Source organism: Pelecanus crispus, chromosome Z (genome assembly GCF_030463565.1).
Source record: "Pelecanus crispus isolate bPelCri1 chromosome Z, bPelCri1.pri, whole genome shotgun sequence".
Taxonomy (NCBI): domain Eukaryota; kingdom Metazoa; phylum Chordata; class Aves; order Pelecaniformes; family Pelecanidae; genus Pelecanus; species Pelecanus crispus.
Genome location: NC_134676.1, coordinates 73245570 through 73272874, shown reverse-complemented (window position 1 = coordinate 73272874; position 27305 = coordinate 73245570). Strand labels below are relative to the sequence as shown.

Genomic DNA, 27305 nt, shown 5'->3' with positions numbered 1-27305 from the left:
CGAGGGCTGGAACACCTCTCCTACGAGGCCAGGCTGAGGGAGTTGGGGTTGTTCAGCCTGGAGAAGAGAAGGCTGCGAGGAGACCTTATTGTGGCCTTTCAGTACTTAAAGGGGGCCTATAGGAAGGATGGGGAGAATCTTTTTAGCAAGGCCTGTTGTGACAGGACAAGGAATAATGCCTTTAAACTAAAGAAGAATAGATTTAGACTGGATATAAGGAAGAAATTTTTTACAATGAGGGTTGTGAGGCACTGGAACTGGTTTCCCAGAGAGGTAGTGGAGGCCCCATCCCTAGAAACACTGAAGGTCAGGCTGGACGGGGCTCTGAGCAACCTGATCTAGTTAAAGCTGTCCCTGCTCACTGCAGGGGGATTGGGCTAGATGACCTCTAAAGGTCCCTTCCAACCCAAAGCATTCCATGATTCTATGATTCTGTGGTAATACACTAAGTATTCTGATAGTGGAGGGGTCTATACCAGCAGGCTTATAAAGGCTAACGTGCAATTGGAGTGTGGATAATCACTGCCTCTTCATGTCTAAGATTAGAAGAAAATGTTCTCAAAAGTCAAAGATGGACAAAATATATGTGTCTATTTTGCTGTGGAATCAGACCAGGTAAGTACCTTATATTCTGCCTCCTTTAAGCCTCAAAATGGAATTCTAGTAGTGTTTGGACCTCACACTGTGTTTTTGCACCCAGAGGGTACTTTCAGCTTAAGTTCCTACTTGGTTTGGCTTTCAGTGTTATTTTTTGGCGGTGTGGGTGGCATGTAAGGAGCAGCTCTGGGCTAATGCATTGAAATCTGTTGTAGGTGACACCCTTCTGTCCACATGGCAATAGATCTTGGGTGTAAAGGATTTCCCCTGTGAAATTTACACCAATCAAAGGCTAGAAGGTCTTCCTAAGGAAATTAAATCAAAGTAGGATCAACCCATACCCCACTTCCAAAATGAATGTTGAACACTTGCTTTTCTCTACTTCTGTAAAAGTCATTCTGGGTGTTAGCATCTTGGCAGAACTACAGGACTTTCAAATGCTACATTGTCATGGGTTATATTTAGTCCAGTGGTAAATAAGATTGCCCTTTATTTGCAATTCTGTTTATATATCTGAGTGCTGCTTTTCGATTTATTTCATTAATTTTTGGTGGGTTTCTTTGTATTTTTTCCTCATGTTTTGTTTTAGCTTCTGAGTTTTGAGACCCCCCCGAGTGACGTGGCATTTTGATCCCACTGAAGTCATAATAACTCTGGGTGCAATTTATTATTGCAACATGTTTTCAGTCTGTTTCCAATTGTCAAACATAGAGAAAAATTGTTTCCAGTAAAGCACATGAACTAATGGAGTAGTTTGCTGGATTGTGGCTGGCTTTGCTCTACACTGGATTCAGCTGGTTGTTTGGTTACTGTTTACTTCATATTGTTATTACTGTGTGCTGAGATGCACTGCACCCAGCAGTTTACACGTGGCTAAAATAAATAAGGGAAAAGATGATAGCACTCTCACAAATTAGCAGATCTGCACTTTGAGAAGGGGATGACACTTTCCACCTAATGTACTTAGGTGGAGGACTTTTTACTCGCACTCTCCCGCCTACTGGAGGATACCATCATTGTTCCTATTTTGCTGACTGTGACCAACAGCAGTCCCCTGCTTCTCCAGCAGCTCCAGATGACTGTTTTGATGTATTGCTGGATGGACGAGATTTGCACTGCCCTGCAGTCCTGCTGATACAAAAATGCCTTTAAGATCCTGCCTTTCCCATCCTAATCTACAAAGGAAACAGGAAAAAGGAACTTAAACTCCCTGTACTCAGACAGCAATGAGACTGTTCCAGCCTGCTCCAGTGCTGCGATTTCTTGCCTGTGACTTGTAAACAGCATACCATGCAGGAGAATAGTAGCCAGTAAACGTCTACCTCGAGAAAAGAATAATCCATGAGTGACTGCAAGAACTGGATGGATATATTTTGGAAAGCATGGACCCTTTAGCACATCTAGTTCTCTATGGATTCAGCCTGATGATTTCAGGTAAGCCTTTGCTTTACCATCTGTAGTCGACCTGTCATGCCTTTCTTGTTTCTCACGCGACATAAAGACAGAACGCGTGACTCCCTACTCCTTACTCCAGCACTTATCTTTATCGATTTAAGTACGTGTGTTTGTTTCAGTGAGACCACTTATCTCTCAGTGCTCTCACAGCGAGTGAGGGCAGGACTGTGGCCAAGCTCCTGGGGAGGATTCAGCTACATGTAGAATCCACTACTACATCTTTTTAATTGTTGAAGTAATTTGTTGACACATAGATACATTGCAACAGGGTTTTTCTTCTGTCTAACGGTATTAACTTTTCCATAGAGCTCATTACTTTGAAACCATTCATGTCTTTCCCCAAGAATATCTGCTCTAAATACAGACTGAATGCTGACTTTTTCTGTGACTGGCCTTATGAACTGGCTGCATGGTAGGAAAAGTTGACGTTTCTAGGTATTCCACTACCTGATTTTAGACAAGTTTTTAGACAAGATTCCACAACTGGAATCTAGATGAAGGTCAATGGAGAAAAATGGCAGAAAAATGCACTTTATATAACACCAATCAATAACATTTCAAATACAGCTAAAAAATGATCCAGTATTATCAGCAAATGTCCTTAGTTCAGCAAGTCAGAAGTTAGTCATAAAAGACATCTGCAGAAAGGTACACAGTAAGATTATACTAATGCAAATGTATAGTATTCAGAGGATTAATGCTAGAGATACTTTGCTGAAGCTATCGCAAGCAGAGCCCTGAGGAAGCCTGCACTCTTCCCACAGGATTCTTAGTTGCTCAGCATTTGAGTATTGCTTTCACTATCCATATTTTGATTTTCTAGACAGTTTCTTCTGGGTAACATACCAAGCAAAATCTGTAAAAGAGAAATGCAACTCACACAATAACCTTAGACTCTTAACTCACTCCTAACCATTTCATTGAGATATGCATAGGTTGTTCCAGTGCATCTCACAGTAAAAAGGTAATGTGCTGTAAAACTGCAGGTTGTGCTGCGATGAAAACCAGAAAGTAGCAAGAAAAAGGAGAAGTTCTTATTGTCGTATAACTTGCTTTACAATTTCCAGATCTTCTTGATTAGCAGCATATTAATAGCTAAGTGAAATTACAAGCAAATGAGTCTGAGATGTTACTTTTGGCATCTATAAAAGGCTAGAGATTAATACAGGCAAAAAATGTGTTTAAAATCTGTTGAACATGTGTTTGGAAGTATTCTTACGTAGCCATTGCTGTCATAGGCTGCATATTGTTTACCAATTCCTCTTTTGTGGCTTAAGTTTCTTGATTGTTTAGCTGCACATTGATTCAACCTATTTAGCCTTCAGATCACCTCCAGCTTTTCACTTTAAGGAGAAATCTGGTGCTGTAGGCATTATGGATGGAGAAGAAAAGAAACTCCAGTTACCCCAACTTTTTCTTTGTCTCTCCTGTTTCTTTGCATGATAACATATACCTGATTGACACAGAAAGCAAGCAAAGTTCATTAAGTCACAAGTGCAGGAGAAACAAAAGTTGGCTGCGGGGATTAGCTGTAAACATGGACAGTGCAGGCAGCTCAGTACTGAAGAGTTGCCAGTCACTGCCTTTTCCACAAGGGCTGACCAGCGAGGTGTGTACTGTAGTCACACCCATCTCAATAGATCTGTCAGCTTTCCCGCTTTTGTTTGAGAATGATATCATGTTTCCTGGGGCGAGCAGTGGAAGACAATGCGAGCCCGCTTTCCTCTAGATACCGCAGGCGGAGTTCAGGAAAGCAGGACTGACATTCCCTGAGCAGGGGAGGCTTTACACTCAGCACAGACAGTGAACTGGCTTAACCTTGTCCCCAGTGATCGTGGGCTTCTCTGGGTGTGTTGCTGGGTAGGCACAAAATCCACTCCACCCTTTTCCAAGGTGAAGCCTATTGGCTTAGCTCCCTTTACAAGAAATGGCCTTTGATTTAATTTTTGGTTTTTTTTTAATAACAGTAGTCCATTCGCAGCTAGAGCTGAAGATCTGATTTGGAAGGTAATGTTAAAAATATACACAAGTGCTCACTTTTGTACTGTATATATGATCACTGCTTGCCATAGCAAATGTTCAATTAAACTGACAAGGGGTTGAATTTAACCTTATTGGGGTTCTTGAAACTAGACTGCACATCACCACGTGGTTTTATTTTCATAGAATCATAGAATCATAGAATCGTCTAGGTTGGAAAAGACCTTTAAGATCATCCAGTCCAACCATTAACCTACACTACCAAGCCCACCTAAACCAATCAAGGGTAGACTAGACTAAACCATATCCCGAAGTGCCACATCTACCCGTTTTTTGAACAATTCCAGGGATGGTGACTCCACCACCTCTCTGGGCAGCCTGTTCCAATGCTTGACCACCCTTTCTGTAAAGAAATTTTGGTTGATTCTACTCCAGTCAACATTTTGAAGAATCAAAGTGATCCTGGCATTCATCCTGAAGTATGGATTCAACTCCCAAGATTGTGGTTAGGTATGATCTGTTAAGTCCTGACCAAAGAAGAGCCGCAGACTCCCCTATTCCCTTGGAAGGCTGAGGACACAACAAGGAACGAGTGTCAGAACTTACTTTTTGTCTCTTAACACCATCCTCAGATGGTCTGGAAATTTACTTGTAGCTTCTCACAGTGGGCTAACTCTCAGAAATGTTCATATGTGGGCCTTATTTTAGCCAGATGGCCACCATCAGTAAGAGATTTGTGGAAACCAGTGACAATTAAAATTAGTTTTAAGCACATTTCTTTGACTGTGTCTGGCAGGAAAAAAAAAACCTTGTCAAGTGTCTCCATTCTCCAAGATGGACAGAATCTTCTGTGGTATAGCTCTGCTGTACCAATTATCTTAGATCCAGTGGGTTCCTAAAAATACCCGATTTTTTTCCTTTTTTTTTGTGATTTAGCTGTTGGACCCATATATGGTAAAACACTCAAAAGGTTATATTAGCCTTTTAAGAAAGGGTAACAGTGGAGCTAACAGTGCAGTGGGATTCAGTGGTAGCTCTCTACCATCCTTGTTGATGGCTGCATTTTCTTTAGGATCAGTAGGTGTTATGAAAAAACCCATAAATTGTATATATAATCATTATTGACTCATTTACTTATTTAGAAAGTTAACCAGTTTTTAACATACATTACCAGACACACAAGCACCATTATCATGCTGTAGGCTCTTCAAAATTACAAGAAATCATAATTTTTAGTTAGCCTGGAAAGTTCTAATAATTCTGTTTCAAGACTTGTTTTTCGCTTGTGAACCTTAACTTAAAAGAAAACCTGTATTAACCTCTGGTTAATACATGCCTGTGACAGTGAACGTCAATGTCATTCTTCCTATAATTAAAGGGACTAGGCCTCTGCAAATATCTTCAAATATGTTGTTGTCAGACCAAAATGACACCTGAACTTCACACAGTCTGTCCTAAGGCTGCAGCGCTGGTGTTTTGAGCCTCCCACAGCCAAAGCAGTGGACTCAAAACACGTTTGAGCTTTTAATGTCCGGTATTTCAAAACTATGTTGACTAGACATTAGACTGACACACAGCCTTTCAGACACCTAAATTATCAAACTACTAATGTGAATTGCAAGAGAAGTTTAAAAAGGGATTTCATTCCTTGTTCCTGAAGTGTATTTGATTTGTGAGACCCAGCAATTGCATCTGCCTGCCACACTTAGGTTATTTTCCCAGAGGGAATAGTATCCTGGTGCCTTTTTCATGAGTCTGGAATTTACATGGAATTTAGTCTCTTCTTGAGATGCAGCCTCCATCTAATCCAGAAATGATGGGCCTGCCACAGGAATCACTGGTTGAATCTCTGACCTGCTGAATATTGGTATTTCTGCACAGTTCTGTTAGGATGGCCATGACTACAAAGTCGATGGATCTGTTTTATGGGAGAAAGAGATCTGTTCTGTTTTATTTATATTACTAACTATATGTTTGCAAAGAAAAAAGTTCCAGCTGTGACCTAATTCATTGCTCCCTGACTCTGCAGCTGGAAGCCAAAACCAATAGCTTCAGCCTGTGCAGGCAGGTCTGTGCCCCCACCCTAAGTGGAATTAACAAAAGTGGGCTGATTGTCTCCAGTTCTTTTATTTTTTAGCTTTAGAGTTTGCTTTTGGTGTGTGCCTGGTTCAGACCTAGTGAGAGGTAGAGTAGCTCTCAGGAAGCCTGTGTTCCCAAAGGCTATATCAGCAGCTGGGAATAGTCAGGAGTGAAAAGGCATCGCATCAGACCCAGAGGAATCAAATCTAGAAGGGTGCAATGAAACCACACTACATTCACAAGCGTTAACATATGCTATTGTTTAGATACAGATTTCATATATACACGTATATGTATATTAGATTGTTTGGGTATTTATTCTTAATTAAGCTGGTTGGATGGATTACTTTTTTGCCAAAGTTTCATGTCAGGGAAAAAAACGAAGTTGTAACATTTTGCAGAGACGGTCTGATACCGACAAGAATTTCATCTGGAAGGCTTTAGGTGGACAAGAGGGAGCATAGAAGTTGGAGAGACTGACTGCAGCTGAACAGCTGACTTTAGGGCAGGGGAGATGTGGAGCTGGTGCTTCATGTGCCCACAATGAGAATTACCTGGGTTGGAAACCTGCTCTGTGTCGGTCACATAGACTTGAGCCTGCTTAGCCCAGACCTGTCTCTCAGACACACAAAAACTTGTTCAGCTTTCCATGGAAGACCAAGAAGTCACTGTGGTGTGGATATCGTTGGGTAGGCACAGAAGAAATGAACCAAAAATGGATGCACCTACCACTTGTGTGAGATAGATGTATAGTTCCACAGTCAACTCCCAATGTGATGCAAGATCTATCTGGGACTGGAGGGATGAAAATCTAAGAGAAATTTCAATAAAGAACTGTCCTCCAAAGACTGTATCTACCCTGTGCTAGTGGCAAGATCATATTTAGGATGCTGTTCAACTGCGGTTTCAGTGGAGACACACAGCAAAGAACCAGCTGATGTCTGAACTGGAGACTTTCCTGGAAGAAGTTTAAAATGCTAATTGTTTTTTAGGGTACAGATTTGATAACTGTTCTCCAACTAACACCTAAACTAAGAATATGCACTAATAATGCTAAACAAGGGTCATATCATAAAGAAGTAAAAAAAACCATCAGAATTAATTTTGTAATTCATCACTAGGAAATACAAGCACTTTCAGGGTGTGAAGATATTAGGCCTTTACTAAGTTCTGAAAGGATTTTTGAAAGACAGGTTCACAAATGACATTTCTATTTTCAAGGGTAATATATGTAAACTTTTTGCTTCAAGGTCAGTATTGTGCTTGGCTGTATTTTGCTTACTTTTTGCATTGTGTCAGCCTGTCTAATGAAGTGGCTTGGTTAATTTCCCCTTCAGAGTGTAACAAGTCTCTCTTGACAATGCAGTTCCATCTGCACTTCTGATTGTGCTGATGACTTTCTCTTTTATTGTTTTCTGGCTGTTCATCCCAGACCTGCCACTGGTCAGGGACCTTAGCCTCATTAGTCACAAAGTGTGCTTAGCATCAGAAACATCTCCCACTACTCAGGGGAGGTTTACGTTGGAAATTAGGAAAAATTTCTTTATGGAAAGGGTGGTCAAGAATTGGAACAGGCTGCCCAGAGAGATGGTGGTGGAGTCACCATCCCTGGAGGTGTTCAAAAAACGGGTAGACGTGGCACTTTGGGACATGGTTTAGTCTAGTCTACCCTTGATTGGCTTAGAGTAGACTTGGTAGTGTAGGTTAATGGTTGGACTGGATGATCTTAAAGGTCTTTTCCAACCTAAATGATTCTATGATTCTATGATTCTATGATTCTATGATTCTATGATTCTATGATTCTACTCTACTCAGAAAAATCTGTAAGTAGCAAAGTGAGGGTATGTCTGACCAGCAGCCAATGCTCATGGACGCTTCCAGACAGTTAATCTCATGCATGTTGTACGCATTGATATATCCTGTGAAGACTAATTAATTACCTGTGTTATTTTGCATACTTCAGCTTGGCACATGCATACAAACAACTTAGACTATACATATGCAGTACACACAGCAGCTTCATAATGCAACTTGCAAGGACCACCCTTGTTATGGACATAGTTATTCTTGTTTGCAAGTACTTTCATGATAGTAGTACTTGTATTTGCCTAGCTGCAAATCCATCCAGATTTAGCTGAACTACAAGCCTGTCCTACTCGAGCTTTCCCACATTCTTCATTCTTTTTGAGCATTACCTAGCATATTGTCAGCTGGTTGCTCAACAAGCAATTTCTGCTGATACGTTGCTTTCTGCTTTACTTGCTTATGGTCAACCAGGCCTAAGAAGAAGTCGTGAGAAAACTACATTGTGGTTACTTACACACACACGCCCATTTAGGCACCCTCACTGGGAAACCGCTAACCAAGCTGCACCAGTGTTTCTTTCCTAGCTTTTTCATCTTACAACATTGCTTTGATGGGTTGTGAAACAACTGATGTGTAGAGAAAACAATTTCACTCTATTTTACAAGAAGGCAACTGCATTTCTTTCAGCTGCTCCAGAGGTGCCCAAGGGTGCATAAGAAACCATTAGCCCTAATAGCTTTGACAGACTATTTTATTTTTAACACTTGTGCTCTGGTCTTCCCACTACTACTAAGTAGCAAAATGATGTTCTGTCACTAATTTTTTGTCTCTTATTAGTTTCATAATACCTTCCCTCCACAAATAATGCCCTATTTCTAAGAGCAAGAGGTCTTGGTATTCTTTGAGCTCTGAGCCGTCCCACAGCTACCCAGTAGTATCACGTAAGATACAAGCAGGAAGAGTTTTTCCACAGACAGCAAGAAAGGTTTTATTGGAAAACCTGACTTTTTGCTCATTTATGAGCTGTTTTCCAGCAGCATTTCTGTCTCTCTCTTTTTGCCCTGCTGCTGCTGCCATGTGGCAGAGAATCTTAATCTGTTTGGGTAATAATAACTTCAGCCTTGTTTTCCTGTGGAGGACTGAGCTGTCAGAGGAGAACTTGACTCACTGGGAGAAATTACCTGAGCTGCTGCTATCTTTGCATCCCAGATGAGGTTTCCAGGACACCAAGAGACTATTGAGCCCATAAAATGAATACGTGATTTCAAACACATACACACACACACACACATATACACAATTATTTATTTTTTTAGAGAAATAACAAAAAATAACCATGATTGATAAGAGAAATGTTGAGTGCACAGAAAAGGGGAAACAAACATTACCAAATTCTGGTGTGGTGTATGTTCCACTCTCCATATAAAAAATATCCCCAAAGAGCTAATGTTTTGGGTTAGTTTCTGACTAGCTTTATATTAAGTAAGGAGTACTCTATGTGTTCTTCTTGTTTGGTTGGTTGTTTTTTTTTTTTTTAAAGGAGAGGAGGCATGGGGATTGGATCTCTATTTTGTTAACTTCTTCATATTTCACGTGCATGATTTCCCTCTTGATTGTTTTCCAAATTGGCTAATGAGTTCATTTAAAAAAAAAAATCAAAGTAATTTGTTTAGTACTTCACTAAGAATTAATCAAATGCTACACTTTTTCAGCAAAATTGTTTACATGATTTCTATTTATATTCCTAAATAGATTAGTTAAATTCTTTTAATCTGGTGTGTGATTTTACACAGAAAAATACACTTGAGAAGGGTGCAGCTGAACTTGTAGCTACAAAACAAGACACAATGAGAAATACTGTGGTGCAGCCTATTTAGCAAGTTAGGCTTGTTCTAAATCAAAACTATTCTTTCAAGCGGAGGGAGTACTTGGTGGTGGTTTTTTTAAGATACTTGAAGGAGCAGGAGTTGATGACTTGACAGTCTGGGACATATGTTTCCATCAGTCTCAAAATGGTTTTTAAATCCTGCAGTGAGTGTCATATGCAACTGACTGTTTTACTTCCACCATTCACCAAACCTAAACTAAGCACAGATTCTATTTTTTTCCTGCTAGTATAGTATCTATCTTGCTTCACCTGATGAACAAAAGGGTGGAATTTACTGGAATTTTCTGCCCTCCCCTCTTCTCTTAAATATTTAATACTTTAAAAGTATTCATCTTTCCACTTACCTCTTACCACAGTTCTTTTTCCTCTGTTGTGCTCCAAATGCCACGGGAAAGACTTCCAGCTTCTAGTCACTTCAAGCAACTAATAATAAAGCTTTACAAATATAAGAAAAATAAATACATCATTAGATTTGTAATGTCTAAACAATTTCTTTCCTTCCACTGCTACTCAGTATTATTTAATAGCTAAAATATTTACTTAGAACTTTGCATTCTCAATACAGCTTGCAAATATGGACTAGTGATTAAATATGTGTTCGGGGGGCAGTGGGGTATGGTGGACAGCTGACCAGTCTGGCTGCTTGCTATGGTAGAGGAGTGTTAGCCACTCCACAGTATTGAACACTTTCCCAATTAACAGGCAACTTTGCAAAAGCCTAACATTAGGTAGAAATTTTCTTGAATATTTCCACGTTCTCCTAGGGACCAGATAAGGGTTAACAGTGTAAATCTGTAAGCATTTGGGAAGGGACTTTATGAGATCAAAGGGCAAGTCATAACACTTTTCTATTCTCGTAAGACTTGTTGTGTGTACTCATCTATGGCATTAACCTATCTCAGCTCAAGATAGCTGCATTGTTTCATTCCTGAACTAGTGTCTAGCACCAATTCCGATCTAGGGAAGTGAAGTTTTAAACTTTATCAGAGACTTACTTGCTCTTTGAGCAGACCTGTGTCTGGGATGTGTTCCAGGGAATTTCTGAAAGCTGTTTCTTGCAGCTGGTCCTGGCTGAGTTTTGCTGGTGCAACACAGTACAGAAAACGTGATGACTCTGTGTCTGTATGAATGGGAATTTGGTAGGGATGGGAACACACACGGGCTGCAGAGACAGCGTGATACACACTTATTCTCTGTACAGCACAATTTCCTCAGGTGAATATGCACCAGAGAAGCTGTGAAAGATAGAGCCAGGTATCCCCTAGCAAGAAAGAGCACAATCCTGCTGTTAAGAGTGGGCCAAGAGCAACTGCAAAGGTCTCTCTGCATTCATTTTGCCATCTAAGTTATAGTGGGTGTGCTATTATTTAAACGTACTGCTTTAGTGCATGCCAGTTTCTCTGTGCTGGAAGGGCTCAAAGTACTGCACCACAATGAGTATGTGTCATCAATACTGGGCAGTGAATCCTCACCGCAGGGTATCTCCCATTTCCAGCATTAGCCTTCTGCAAGTGCTCTCTCTTCTCAAAATCTATTTGCACGCACAGCAAATTGCCTTCCTGATAAGGTCAGTTCTTCAAGGACCAGGGCAGGAGTCAAAGGGCCTTTTCAAGGAAGCACAGAGGATTGTCACTGATACAGAGACAGGCTGTTTCCTGACTGAATTTGTTGTGCTTTTCTCAGAGAGCTAAATCCTGTTGTCCTTATTTGGTCCTTACATACTCAAAGTCATATTTAACATCAAGGGTAAGATTTGCCTAAGTTTTGACAGACTAGGTAAATTCCTTTTTAGCAAGGACGGTTGGGTTAGTTTAAGTTCCATTACCAGAAAGAGATGCTGTAGACATTCCTAACCATAAAACATATGTGCATTGTACACTTTTCTGGGTGGTTTCTTTTTCCACAGTCTGAGGGCAGCAACTCCCAGTGGAGTCAAAGAAAGCCTTCTTATCACCTCAGAGGCCTTAGGCTGACTGTAAAATGCCAGTCCTGCTAGATTTGGAGTTGAACGACTGAGTTGCCTTCAAGTCAATGTGCTGCCAGGGTGCTTTTTTTTTTCAAAATACACCTCGAGCATAGCTTTTCTTAGTGCAATACTTTCACTTGGGTATATTTTAATTTCTGCTTGCAATATATGCCAGCTGTGAAAACTTAGCTGCCAAATCACGCTTGGCATATGATTCCATACTTTTGCATAGATATTACTCCCTTTGAGACACAGAAAGGCCTTCTAGTGTTTCTCCAGGAAGACATGAAACTCCATCTGTGCTGTCTGCCTCACGCAGGTGTCTGGGTTACCCTGCAGTGTCTAATACGACAAAAAAATGACCTGTATTTAGACAATCAATCAGAACACTATCCATCCACCAGTGGCTAGATTTTGATACATCTGGAATAATCACAAGTGTAAATGAGCAATATGCCTGAGCTACGGTTGTTCTATACCTTGATTACATGATTTGTACTACTACAATGAAACAGGAAAGTATGCAGCAAATGCCCTGAATCTGATCTGATATTGCTTTGCTATGTCATGCATAGGGATCAAAGGCAACATGAAAGCTAGTCCTCAAAACTCAGACTTCTCCTGCTACTTTTTGTCAGTGTATTAAAAGGTTGAGATGCAGGGGGGGAAAGAGGTGTTATTTTCACCTTTCAGTCTGTATTGGAAGTCAGGGGGACAGAGAAACGCTAGAGAAATGGAACTGGAGCCCTGGACAAGCAGCCATCCTCTGAAGGACCCCAGCAACTTGGGCCCATACCTCTGTATTGGAAAGACAGTTACAGCTCTGTGCCCTGTGCATGTTAGGCAGAAACATCAACATATTTAATTTCTGATCTGCAGCATCCTGCCTGACCTCAACACAGATAATGACATCAAGTCATGGAGTTTGGATCCAGATTTGGTTCTGAGTTGCACAAAAGTTTGCAGAAATCAGGATCTTGCAATTTGTGATTTTAAGAATATTGCTACCTGGCATGTGATCCTTGCTGATATAAACTGGAGCCCTCTGCTTTCAATGTTGGTGACTTTTGAATTACACCTGCCTTCAGCTGATGCATCAGACCCATAGAAAGAGCACAAATGTTCCTCATATAAAAGTAAAAAAGTTGAGATAAACGCCCTATAAAATGAATACACAAGTCTGGCCTCATTTCTATCACATCTTTCTTTAACTTTGTTCAAAGGATTTATTTTTGTAATGTGCAGCAGGATGAATTGACTTCGCTGACCTGCGCCTTTATGCAATATTTACTTTAACAGCCGTCGCATCCTTTCCAGAAGGTTTCATTTCTCCATTATGTAACTGCAAGTTATCTGGGCTGGCACATTAAAGGGTGGTGACTGTGGCAGGCTGGCTGGGTGTGGTGAGTGTCAGTGTGCTGTCAAGATACTTCAGTCCCCAGAGTGGTTGCTGGCATTGAAAGCAGAGGAGGACCTCCTCCCTTGGCCCGGAGCACTGCAGAGACACACGCAAAGACTACAGTCAGCACTAAGACCTTTTGACCTCCCTTATCTAAGGCTATACCCCTTCCTTCCAATCAGAGAAACTCTTGGAAGCTGAGTGGCACTAAATATTGGGTGTCTCTGTGTAAATACAAAATATACTTGTATCCAAAGCAGGAAAATAAATGTGATTAATAAAAAAAAATCAATTATTCTTCCTGTTTCAGCTGGAAAAAATGTTACTGCTTCCCTTTTCCTTACCCTGAATTTCGAAAGTAAAGGGAAACGCCTGTTATTTGCAAACTGTTGATTACAGGAGAGCTGTATTTCCCTCCTGCCATGCACATTTGAACAAATAAATCTGTAGCACTCTACCAGACACTGTTTTAATTAGGCCTGTATCTATCACTTTCAAAGAACTTCCATCCCCATGTATTTGGGGCAGTTCTATTGATCAAAGGGAGCCATTTTGATTGATTTAAACCTAACCTTATAAAAAATGGCTTTGCTAGTGCCACTGACTTGCTCTTCATTTTTGAGAAAGTTTCTTTGTGCCATGGTTCTTGCTACTGTCTCTTAGGGTTTAAAATGGTTAACAGGTGAATGATTATGAAATCATTAATCCAAATTCATACAACAGCCAAAAAAAAAAATACTCCAAGTGTTCAAAGTACTGCCAATTCCTATAACTGAAAGACATACCTGCCTTACATCAATTAATATGTATTAAATCCATGTACAGAACATAAAAGAAACACTATTAAACTGACAACCTTATGATCTACTGACCTTGTTACCAGCCAAAGCACCATACTTGAGGCATGTACGTACCTATCTAACTGTCCAAGGATCTATCTGCTTCTGCAACCCACAGTTTTCCTTGGTCTTCTGCAACAGCTCTTAAAAGAAATTCCACAAGTTTGCAAGACTTATTTCCTCTTCTGAGAAGAACAAACTCCATCTGTTCATGACGTGAAAAGTAAATCCTAAAGTCAGTGTAGCAGAATAGTTAATCTACAGTCTTCCTATTTTGCACAAAAGCTGTGCAAGACACCAGCCAGAGAAACCCTGAGTACTGGGTGAAACAGCTTATCTGGTGATTTGATCAGACACATACTCAAACTCTGCAGTAAAATTTTTTCACTTGCTGCTTTTTTCCTTAGGTAAAGTGGAAGCGGCACTGGACCTCATACTGATCAATTCATTCCCTCTGGTGGGCAACTCTGAGACATCACTTATCTGTATCACTTCCAAATGGCGTTCCCGTGAATCTATCACAATAGACCGAGACCAGGAGGATGTGACAAACCAGCACCGGGAACCACTGGAAGTTAATGAAGATTCAAAGAGAGCAGCAGCCAAAACAGTGGTGTGGAAAAGGGAACAGGCCAGTGAAACTATTGGAGCATATTACTGTGAAGGGAAACTCAAGGATGAGGTGACAAGGATACATACCATGAAGATGCCGCTGGGAGGTACTGTATGGTGGTCAGATTTGAATTTTGCATGTCACTGCCTGCAGACTGGCCGTTACCCCTGGTTGACACAAGTGGGCACAAACATGGCTCCAGAGCAGGCAAGGCAGTCTGGAGTCAACAAAAATAGACTTGGCTCAAGCCCATGTTTTTTTTCTAAAGTGCAGAGACAACTGGTCGACACTAGCTGCTAGTCATTTCCTTGTGGAAGTTAGTCAGACATCTGTAGGTATTCTGCCTGTATCTGGCTACTGCCAGGAACACAAAGTCAGGTGGCAAATAAGGTAAGTACTGGCCTCAGTGACATCATGAAATAACACATATGGTAACTCCTGCACTGGGTTTTTCACATCCCAGACCCTTGATTTCTAAACATGCTTCCATTTTAAAGTCTTGACAGGTCTAAGATGTAGACAGCTAGATAGCAGCATCCTTTTTTTTAATAAATGGGCAACATGAGCCTAGAAAATAACTGCCTTGCCTAAGGTTCAGTAAAGCCACAGATCAGCAACATTGGATCTGCACAGTCTGTGTCAGTATGAAAAAAACCCAATCCAGCTCAACACTGGAAAGAAACTCCATAAAAGTTTCCCAAAATCTAAGAAGGTTATTCACAAAAATCCACTATGGATTTCACTATTGACTTGGTTTTGGTTTTAAGGCTATGCACAGTAGAAAAAGCAAACATGGCAGGGAGATGGTGGGATGAGAAGGGGGGATTTCTAAGATCCAGCACTCTGGCCATTAAAAAACATTTTCTTATGTGCAAAATTTCAAAGTTCCAAAGCAAAGAGATCACCATAAACTACAGAAAAGTGTAAGAAATTTTGGCTAATTTTCTACAGCAAATCAAGTCTTCAAAACTTCAGCCTCTTTTTGGTAGACTTCACTGCATTGCTAGTGTTTTGTGCCATGGCAGCTGGTCTGTGAGAAGACTTGACACTTTTAATCTTTATAAGGTTTTAGAAAGAGGAATTATCATTGTTGTTATCTCCTGAAATTATACAGCAAATTTAGAAAAAGAGGTTTTTCATTTGTCTGAGCTACAGCTAGTGTCCATTTATTTCTTTTACTATGGGAATGTTAGAAGCAAGGTGGGCAGAACAAGTGCATTTTTCTTTGGCTTACGTTTTCTCTGACCGAATGTAGCCTTTGAAGGGTTGGACTGCTCACCAAGAAAGTTCTGCAGATGTAGGCTGGCAAGTCCACTTTTTCAAAGGAGGATGCAATGAGGAGGAGGAGGAGGAGATAAAATAACAGTCCATGGAAAGTCAGTGTGACCCTGCATGTGGCAGAATGCCAGTGAGCTGAGTACATCTCTGGCTGTTGTGTGGAACAACCTCCATGGGTGGAAGAGTCTCTTCTGAATCAATCATTTTTTTTGCACTTGGTATCTGTGGACCTAGGGCAGAGAATGTAAAGTAATCAAACATTGAGAACTTCCTATGGGACGGAAGTTGTTCTAACCAGAAATAACACAACATTCACACCAGCCGTAGGTAGGTTTCTTTGAATCATTTCTGGGTTTGAATCCATTTCTCAGATTTTCTCTGCAACAGCTTTCACTGACAAAATTTGAGCTAGCAACTTGTCAGTGAATGTGTATAATCTAATCAGGCTAGATGGGTGAGAAAGAGGCACAACAGAAATTCTCAAAGCTATGAAAGTGCACAGAAAGAGGAAGAAGAGGTCAGCGAAGGACTGTGAGGTTTGGCAAAGCATCTGTAGTTGGAAAACAGGCCTTTTTCCCCTTTACTGTTGTTGTCGTCCGAATAATTTCTAAAGGCATAGTGTGTTTTTCAACACCAAAAATTAAGCAAGAGTTGAAATGTGCAGCTTCCCATTGAGGACACAAAAGGCACGGGAAGGAGGAGCACTCCTGAAAATCCAGCCACTGTTTTGCAGTCTCAGGGCAAGAAGCTGCTGAAATCCTCACTAAGCATTAATCATTTGGGGTAGCCCCACTGACTTCAGTGGGAACTGTTATCTGCCTGATTATGCACCTATTATCAGATATGCAGATACAGTGAAGATTTTTGCTGTATAATATGGAAAGATAACAGGTTCATTTTCCTGATTTACTCTCCACATTTGCCACTCTGAAAGTAATGAGTCCATTGTCTTGAATTCTTTATATTTTAGCATTGTGGTTACATGTGTAATATTCATACATGCAATGAGAGGGAACAGATTATGCTTTATATATATGGGGAGTAACGCTTATACTGTATACAACACACATATCTAGAATAGAACACTGCATAGCCTGTTTTGCATCTAGTCAAATATAATTTATCCAATTTCTCTACACAATAAATGTCTATTTTAATATATATGACAGAGTTTCCCCCTCAGAAACTCTCTAGGGTAGGCAAAGGGCAGGCAAAGGGACAATAATGGAAATGCTAGCAACAGAGCATTATGGCACTTGCCCTGCAACTCAGTTCATTATGTCTCTATAAGGAATTGGCACACTTGAGATGTGAAATCATGAAATACAAGTCACAATCTAAAAATACATTGGAACTGAGCCCACCAGGGAGTGTGGGTTCCTTTCCATTGCAACAATACTCTGAAGAAAAAGTCTTGTGGTTAAGCTAAACAACATACAAAGAAAAGAAAATGGGAATACAAAAGTTTAATATCTTGTTAAAACAATTAGTAATGCCTCACTAAATTTGGTCCAAAAAACACTGCAACTAAAACACTTAGGATCATTTGTAACTAACAATTCATTTTGAGGAAAGCTGTTGAATTTTCTTTTCCTAAATAGATCATGATTTTCACTATGCATTTGTTATTCATAAATAACTTCTAACTTGGGAGCTGACAGTGAGTTGGGACTGCTTTCAGTTTTCATTTGCCTGTTTCTAATGAGATCTTATTTCATTATTCTATATTAGAATTCTCTGTTTCTCTAAGATGTAAGTTCAGATACCAGTGCCTAGGTAACATTGCAAATGCTCAATAGATTCCCATGCATGTGCTTAGTATCATGCAAGAAGAGTCCTGCTGAAATCAATTGGATAGCACTTACAAAGGAGTGAAAACATGTGGCAGAGGCTCAGAGCATAAACACTAGAACTGCACAGGAGATGGAAATTCCATTCTGCAAAAAAATTGTGAGTTTTCAATAGTTGTCTTATTTCCAATCTGAAATAAGAGATTAAAATGTCAAAATTCTCAAGGAAAAATTCTGGGAGAGAGGTTGGCATGGATTGATAGACACATCTTCATTTTTACTCAAATTTTCATCCTTTAATTTTACATGACATAACACAAACATTTTGATTTTTAATTAAAATGCCATTCTGAAATGGAATTATTAAAATGTTCTTTCCTCAAATATTGCAAGAATACTATTCTTTTTTTTCCTTTCAGATAATATTGTGGAGGTACTAATGCAGTTTCAGCCTCATACAAACTCTATCATCTACCTGCTCATTTTTTACAGCTCTATTACATATATAATATAACAGAAAGTTATTTCATAATTTTTCCTTGGCTTTCTGATCCTATCTCTGTGTATTTCTTTGTCACCAAATTTCAGCCACAGACTCCAAATTTGTTTTCTGCAACTTGGTATGAACCAAAGAATACTTTATTGACAGTTTCCTAAAAATGGACCAAAAAAAAAAAGAGGGCTATAGAAAAATGGCAATCTTTTAGTAATAAGTTGTCTAACAGTTCATAGTAACTTGTGTATGTGTTCCTTAAACAAAATATGCCTTGTGAAATAAATGCAACTTTAATAGAAATAGAACCTGTGCAAATGCAGAGCCAACTAGGACTATGAATGGCTCTTCAAGGTTTCCTTCCAGATGAGGCTCAGGTGGGTCTTTCTGTTGGAAAGGTCCCCCTCACCTTGCTGGGGAGGCACGTGGCTCCCAGGACCTGAACAAAAACAAGATCCAGGACAGACTTACCAAGAGGAACTTGCACAGGAGGAACATTAAGACTGGACAGCCTCAAAAACAGAAAAAGAAAAGGGGCTGGTGAAAATCAATGCCTCACTCCCCTGGGTGCTCTAAAAGGGGAAGTACAAAGGTGTAACATTCTCACTCAGATAGAGAGCTGAATAGTTTGGAAGTTAACTTTGCCTAATTTTAGAAGAGTTTCTGTAATTTTTTTTTGCCATATGACATATCAAATACAGTATGGCATAAAATCCCAGGGCTAAAAATGTTCAGAAAACCTGAATTTGTCTTCAAAAAACCTCACAGCTTTCCCTTGGAATTTTCCAACTAAATGAAAGAAAGCATCATTAATTTCTAACTTGTTTCAAAGTAATGTTGCAATTAAAATTATTGTTTCACTGGTTTCAAAAAGTTGAGATTTCTTGAGATTTTCTGTCCCTTTTCTCAACTATCTTCTGATCTTTTTTCCCATTAGTAATGATAAGGAAAAGGCAAAAATTTTGGGAAAATCCCTCTATCTACTACCTTGTTCTTTTTCTTAAAACAAGAACCATAAACAAATGTATTAAAATACTTTTCTGTTTAAGCAGAAAAGTTAATTTCAATTGCCCAACTGGAAAATTGAAAAATATCACCAATCTAGACAGTTCCTCAGGCAGAATTTTTATTTTAATTAAGTCACATATTCAGATGAGAATACTTTGGTGAAAGTACCACTGGCTGTGAATGTGTTTTTTTTGTTGTTTTTTTTTTTTGTTCTTAGTGCAAGCCAACACTCAGTATTTACAGAGAGCATGGTGAACCACCACAAGCACAGACCTACTCTATCTTATTGCATCTCCCCCAGACCCTGCATGACTGTGGTCTCCTGAACTATCTTGACTGTTCTGCATCATAAAGCTTAAACAGAAAAGAACTGAGTCACTCAGGGTATTTGTCTGCCAATGACAGCTCGTTCCCTACAATACATTTTCTAGTACTTTATCCACTCTGCGTTAAAAAAGTCTCAAGGGATGAAGAAACTTGGAAAAGTGTTTTACAGCCAGTTGGAGCTCCTAGTTAGGAAGTGTTTCCAGTTACTCAGCCAAAATAATTTTTTTTTTTTTACATTTCATGCCCCAGGTTCTAGTAGCAGTCTGCTGTTTCAGGGTATAGGTGAGTCCTCTGTCTTTGCCAAAACGTAGAGTTGAGGTTGCTGGTGATAGAGTCAGTGTGTGCTCTAAGGAAATTTAAATGTCAAAATCTGAGTCAGGGTCCATTCTCAGCTTTCAGCCCAGAGACCAGATAGAGAGAATAACTGTTGCTATTTATCCCATACTTCTGTCCTGTTCTGTTTTCAGCCTCATTCCACCCGGTGGCATTAACTGTTACAGCAAATAAGGGAGAACATGTGAATATTTCCTTCATCAGAGTAACAGCAAAAGAGGAAGATGCAGTGATCTACAAAAATGGTAATTAACCTTTCCCTCTTGTCTTTTCTCTTACTGCTATGCTTCTCATAGCCAAGTGCCATGTAACTGTTTTAAAGTCATTGCTGATGAAGCCCGTACTGTGCAACTGGAGCAGACAAAATTCCTCATGCATTTAATGTTCCCTAAAGGACCCATTTGCCATATCCAATATATTGAGCTGACCTGTTTCTCTTCCACCACAATGCCAAATCCTCTACTTATACCTTTGCTTTGCTTCTCATTTTCCTTTTTGATTTCCTTCTATAACCCCTCATATATTTGCCTGACTGATTTTAGCATCTTTTTTTTTTTTTTTTTTTTTTCTGTGCCACTGTGAAGGCCTAGTTACTGCATCTTTCTTTGCATTTCTACTGCTTTTCAAGTGCATACCTTTCCTTATTCAAATGGCTTTTAGAGGTCATTTAGCTTCTATGATGCTCTTCAGGCTAAGAAATTAAGCACTACTAATCTGCTATTTGTAGGGGAAAAATGTCAACAAAATCTAATCCTTATTTCATTCAACTACAAAAATTAGTCAGGTTGTGAAATTTATGATGCCAACTTTTCTATCTAACTTGGCACCTAAATCACAAGTAACTCACTGTTCAGCTGTGTGTTGCTACTGCTTGACACTTGGAAATACATGCAGTTTGCTATCTACGTCCTGTAGAAATGTAGTAAAATACTGGTCTCTAAACTCACAGTGCCTTGATACTTAATGAGACTGTTAGACCCCAACAAATTATAGTTGTGGAAAGCACATGTAATGTACGGGCCCATCTTTGTCTGCTGATAGTCTAGCTTACAGTGAGCTACTAAGATACACAGAGTAAACAGAGCAGGATGAGGTAAGCCAGCCCACTGCAAAAGAATGCATGCAGTGGGTCCGCCTCAGCCCGAGCTACTGAATACTTGGAGCACTTCTCTACAGGCTGGAAGAGAAAAATAACCAAAAGGTGTTTTTTTAAAAGGCAATATGCAAAACAGAGTTTCTTAAAGACCTGTTTCTTTGCTCTTCATTGATTCAGCTATGGCAGTGCACAGTGGAGAAAGTTTGCCATCACTTCTCCTTTCAGGGTCCCCAGGGAAATGTGATCTCCTGTCAGCATACAAGAAGCGGGTGATATGTTGGAGCAGGAGTGCTTACATCATAGTGCTGCCTTAGCTGGGATTCAAACTGGAAATTTGGAAAAAAACTCAAATTAACCATGACCCTGGACAGTAGGCCAAATTATTCACCTGAGACTGCAGCTGAAATAGCATCCCTGAGGATTCCTGATACAGGATCTGGCAAAGAAGAGAAAATACTTGTCCTGTTATACTTAACCATTGCAGTCTTTCACCTCAGTCATTTAAAGTACCACTTCCCCCTTGCAGACCCTCACAAAGGCTGTCTAGCAAATGAAACTGTTATGCTAAACAAGATTGCTTTAAGACATTGGCATAACTTGTGCCATCTTGGAAAACAAGCCACAAAAACTGAACCTTGCTAACAGACTGTGAGCATAAGGCTTTCGCAATACTTTGCTGCCAAGTTTGTTTGCAGCTTGTAAATCAAAAGATATGCAAAAAAAAAGCCCCACAGTTTCAGAACTAATCCCTTTCATTATTTGCTCTTTTTCTTTGGTCCTATTTTCTTGAAGAACTGTTATGTGTGTCATGGACTAAACTGACCCAAGATCTTTTTGCTGTTTTGATTACAGTCCTTAGCAAAGTTTTATGTTTCTAGGCTGCCTGAAATTTGAGTATAGTCAAATTGGTAGTATAATAGTATGTATGATCACAAACAATAAAGGTCCTGCCTGACACAGTTTACCTTCTAAATTATTTCAGTGAAGTGAAAAAAGTTGTTTCATTATCAGTGCTACTGTAAGGGCATGTAGAAAGTAAGGGCATTTGATTTGTGGGAGTATCATCTGGTTAATGGTCATTCAGCATAAAAGACTAAGACAAGAAACAAGAGAAGTAATAAAACAGACACGCAAGCCTTAAGGAGTAGCAGATGACAGCAAAAACATCAAAGGGCAGAGCTTTCCAGCTTCTGAGGGCCACTGAGGAAACAACACAAAGTCCTGAGCAACTACAGCCAGAGCTTTGTAGGTATAAGAAGCAAGGAGCGGGATTACCATGGGTTTCAGGGGGAAAGAGCAAACTTATCACGGCTTGATTGAGGGGGACTGTGAGCATGTGTGAAATAATGGAATATTTAGAGAAAGAGCCAAACAGGATGTCGTGGTTTAGCCCCAGCCAGCAACTAAGCACCACGCAGCCGCTCGCTCACTCCCCCTACCCCGATGGGATGGGGGAGAGAATTGGAGGAGTAAGAGTGAGAAACACTCCTGGGTTGAGATAAGAACAGTTTAATAATTGAAATAAAGTAAAATAGTAATGCTAATAGTAACAGTATAATAATGATAATAATAATAATGATACACGAAGCAAGTGATGCACAATGCAATTGCTCACCACCCGCCGACCGATACCCAGACAGTTCCCGAGCAGCGATCGCTGCTCCCCGGCCACCCCCCCCCAGTTTATATACTGAGCATGACGTCATATGGTATGGAATAGCCCTTTGGTCAGTTTGGATCAACTATTCTGGCTGTGCCCCCTCCCAGTTTCTTGTGCGCCTGGCAGAGCATGGGAAGCTGAAAAAGTCCTTGACTAGCATAAGCAGTACTCAGCAACAACTAAAAACATTAGCGTGTTATCAACATTCTTCTCCTACTAAATCCAAAACACAGCACTATGCCTGCTGCTAGGAAGAAAATTAACTCTATCCCAGCCGAAACCAGGACACAGGAGAAAGGGAAGACTCAAAGTCAACTGGAAAGGAACAAGCATGGGAAAATGGGGCAGGAGGCAGGTAAAAGGTGCCACTGGCATGTGTGCCAGCTGCAGGCCAGGACACTCATCTGGCCAAGCTCTGCACTACAGTTGGTCTGATCTGCCTTCAACTCCATTCCTAATTATTCTTCAACATAAGTGTACTCGCTGCCTGGTATGCATAGGTATAATCCACTAGTGACCTTCAGGCCAGACTAGAAGGCACAACAGGTTTGACCCCTAGTAACTGGAAACACATACCAGGATCAAAGGGGCTTGTATGTCTGGGGCTAGCAACTGGAGAGACTAAGCGTCTAAGGCCAGTTATAGCAAGGACCCATTTGTGTGTCCATGCGTGTGCGTATGTGTGACACTAGTGAACTTCAAGCCAGGCTAACCAGCGAGTTGATAAGAGGTCTGATAGATAGCTATTAGAGACATCATAGGTCCAGGCCAGCTAAGACACAATTTTTGGTGTATGAGTGTATGAGATCTGCCAGCAAGCCTGACTAGCTGGCAAGTGAGAATAGAATTGGGTTGTCTGGGCTGTTCATGTGTATGTGAGTCCCATGTGCATATGCAGTACCTGTAAAGGCACAGTTCTGCCCTGTAGGTCTGTTGGTGGCTGGCTTTGTCAGTACAGTGTGTGTGAGCATGTGCATGTATGTTTTGGTGATAGCTGGCTGGACCTGGCATTAGCCAACTGCAGCAGCTTTGCTGTAACAGTCTGGAGTGGAAGAACTCCCAGGGTCCTGAAGTTTACTGGATGCAGCTTCTCTTTGACAGCAATCAATGTTCAGATGTTGTTACCTGGCGACCCAGAGGGATAGAAGAACAAATGCCTTACTTAGCAAGCATGTATGACCAACTACAGCAAACCTGGAATAACACTAATAAGCTCTCTTGGTGGAAAAAAAAAAAAAAAAAAAAAAAAAGATACAGAAACATGTTAAGTCTGGGAAGAAAATATAAAGTTGTGCTGTGTTTTTCCTACTTTGGTCTGCTAAGTAAATCTTTGTGCTACTCAGATTAAAAAGGACCCTGGCTGGCATTTGCTATTTGACTCCTTCCAGCCACACTGGACTCCTCGTAGATGGTCACCCCTCACTTCAGGAAAGGCCAAGAAACAAAATGAACACTTTTAACCACCAGGCTCTAAGCAACATTCCTATAAAGCAATGCTGAACTTGAAGTAGTTTGTCCCATTCATCCACTAAATCTCCTCAAGATCTAGCTTCCTTTTTACTTGCACCTCTCCAATTATCAAAAACTAGTATAGCTAAAGAGCTGTCAGCAAATTCATAACTAATATTTAGATTCTGCTGCTTAGCTTATCCCAGCTGTTCTGCCTCAGTAACCAAGGCAAACTCACTTCTGTCTGTAGAAAGTGAATGACTTCTGTCTGTTGTATCTGTGTGCTCCTTCCCCAGGTTCCTTCATCCACTCTGTGCCCAGGCATGAAGTGCCCAGGGAGCTGGAAGTCTCCTATCCTCAAGTTCAACCACAGGATGCAGGGGTTTACTCTGCCAGATATATAGGAGGAAACCTTTTTACTTCTGCTTACACAAGGCTTATTGTAAGACGTAAGTTCCATTAATGTGTGCTGATGATTAATTGTTTAAAGTTGTAATGAATCTCAAATGAAACTTACACTGTGCCCAAATAAGGGCCAAAATCTTTCTTGGCATAAGCTGCCATCAAATTATGTCAGAAGAAATTTTTTCCCAAGGATCTATGGCACAAGCTGATGCTGATTTAAGCAGCTGAGAGAGAAAAAAATTCAGATATAGGTTCAATTAATCTTAGCTATTGCCAGGACAGCGAGCTCTTTTCTCAGCATCTCAGCTTTTCAAACACTAAGTAAGCATGAACAAAGAAGGTGGCACTGGGTCTCCCATGAGTATGAGATGTAGGTCTGAACACAAACCAGGAATTTTCAAATGTCTCTGTTCTCTATGCTGGGCTATATCCAAACCCCATTTATCCCATGATTTCTCATCTTTAGCATACGTTATTGTAATTTCATAAATTACGCCAGCCTTAGTTAGCTCTTAAAGTTCACCTCCCAGTGGATGACAGGACCTGTTTACAGTGCAGGTGGATATCTTCCACTAAGCATTCTACACGTTTTGTGGCTCATGCTGCTATGCTCATTTTCATCAGATATAAAGAAAATTATATTCTATTAACTTGAATAGATATATAAAACTGATATGTAAAATAAATAGCTGTTCAAATATCTTACATTATGGAGAAAATGTTTCTGATGGTAAAACATACTTTATTTGCTAACATCCACAGGACAGTTCCAGGAGTCACAAATGAATCATTATAATGCCCTGAATTTGGCTTTTGAACCTATTGCCACCTTACTAAATGAAATGGTCCAAGATCTGTTCTCTGCTCTAATGCCAAGGTGCACAGCAGAAGACTTATCCATAAATTCTGCCCCGTGCATTGAAATAGGCTTTTGTCTAGGCCATCCTGCCTATTAGGAAAACTCCTGGAGCATGGCCTGGGATAGTGGTAGGGAACACACTAACAACAAAGAGAATGGATGATTACATGGCACTGCTCAAACACACATCCTGCCTTTCTTTGAATTAGCAGTATAGACGCAGACTGATGATTTTCAGCAAAGCTTTTTTTTTAAGTATCCATAAGTAAGAATTTCATTCCAGGAGAAGGATTAAATAGAGCACCAAGTACCATGCTGATTCATTAAATGCTTGCTGAAATCTGAAAAAGCTGATCCAAGTCTGGATTACCCACTTTTAATGAGCCTGCCCCAGGACTTTCCAGTTTATTATCTTTGCAGTCCTAGCTTTACACTAGAGGAAGTCATAAAGGTCAGTTTCTGTGATGTAAGAAACATTGTTACAAATCAAATACTGAAAATTATTGAGTCCTCTCAGCTCCCCCTGATTTCAAAACAGAGAAGTTTGCATCTTGCAGGGATAGATTAAGCATTTGTATGATGGTCATATATATTTCTTTAGAGCTTGAGCTCTGCTTTTATGAAATCAGTATAAGAACTCTCACTGGCAGGATTAATGGTAGCAGTATCTTTTTAAATTATGAAGTGGGAAAAAAAATCATGACACACATTGAAACAACTGATTGCTCTTAATCCATTTATTCCAGAAACAGGGGACCAGTCGATTGATCCTTCTTATAAAGACCCAGTGAAGACAGTAAAGATACAACAGATGTGAATCCGGTCTAATGAACTTTCAAGAAAAATATTGTTACAGAAAAAAATCATGACTTGTGAAATGCTGGTACAATGCCAGTGATGCCAAACTTGGTCCTGCTGGCTTACTACCAGTACAGCCAGCGCCAGGTGAAGCCTGGACCTTTTGTAGGTCTCAGATTCCTGCTGCAAGCACAGAAATGTTAAATATAACATCTTTGTCAACTTCCAAATGAAAAAATCTATCTCTAGTTTTAAAAATGGAAGACTTTTTCAGTTCCTTCCTTGAAGATGCTACATAGTATTACACCATACTATGCAGCAGTTCTGCTCCAGAAATAGGGGCACTTCCACAATGAAAAAAGTGATTCCTTACATTAGATCAGTTGGCTGGGGCTTTAGGGGGTCCATATGGATCATATTTTTATGTATTGTACTGTTTGTCTTAATAAAAAAGAATTTTACTACTTGATTGGTTACTGAATAAGACAACAAATATGTCATTATATTTTTGCATAAAAGGATGTGAAGCTCAGAAATGGGGCCCTTCCTGTAGTTCCCACTGCCCTTCCTGTACAAACAATGGCATTTGTCATGAAGATACTGGGGAATGCATCTGTCCTCCAGGTTTTATGGGAAAAACATGTGAGAAAGGTAAGCAAATATTATTTTCACAGGTTGCTTATTAATTTGTTCTCAGTAGCAGAAGCTGGCAGATTATTGAGGGAAGCATCTAATGGAGTAGCCTTGTTTTACTCTTTATAGCTATAGCATTTACATCTGGTGCTGGAGACATGACAATTTTGGGTGAGATGAACCTTGAATTAATAAGGCTGTTCTTGTAATTGTGATTTAACATCTGCCTCTCTTTTCCTAGTAGAGAATATATTGCCAGGGAAGATTAATGTTTCCAACTCTTCTTGATCAATATGCACTTGGACAGTGCACTAGATAATCTCTTCTAGGCTCCTTTCCCATGAGAGGCTGGACCAGATGGTCCTTCAAGATCCCTTCCAACCTGGGCTGTTCTATGATTCCCCTGAAATCATTATGCTTGAAGCTTCTGACTGACTGTTAAATGCATGATAGAATAGGAGATCTTAAGGATACACTGGCACTAGGAAATGAAGCCCTGTGTGAGAGATTCCCTGGCTACTTCTGAACAAGCTGCTAACATGCTCACAGGATGA

General features: G+C 40.1%; 1 protein-coding gene across 1 annotated transcript in view; it reads left to right on the top strand.

Annotated features, from left to right (window-relative positions):
* Positions 1 to 1707: 1707 nt before the first annotated feature.
* The window catches only part of TEK (TEK receptor tyrosine kinase), a 42267-nt gene continuing 16669 nt past the window's right edge, over positions 1708 to 27305 (top strand). Inside the window, exons 1-5 of the mRNA XM_075726777.1 lie at positions 1708 to 2031; positions 14417 to 14728; positions 19986 to 20096; positions 24353 to 24505; positions 26638 to 26769. Of these exons, the coding sequence (XP_075582892.1) occupies positions 1980 to 2031; positions 14417 to 14728; positions 19986 to 20096; positions 24353 to 24505; positions 26638 to 26769 (760 nt within the window). The 5' untranslated portion in view covers positions 1708 to 1979. The remainder of the gene's footprint in view (positions 2032 to 14416; positions 14729 to 19985; positions 20097 to 24352; positions 24506 to 26637; positions 26770 to 27305) is intronic.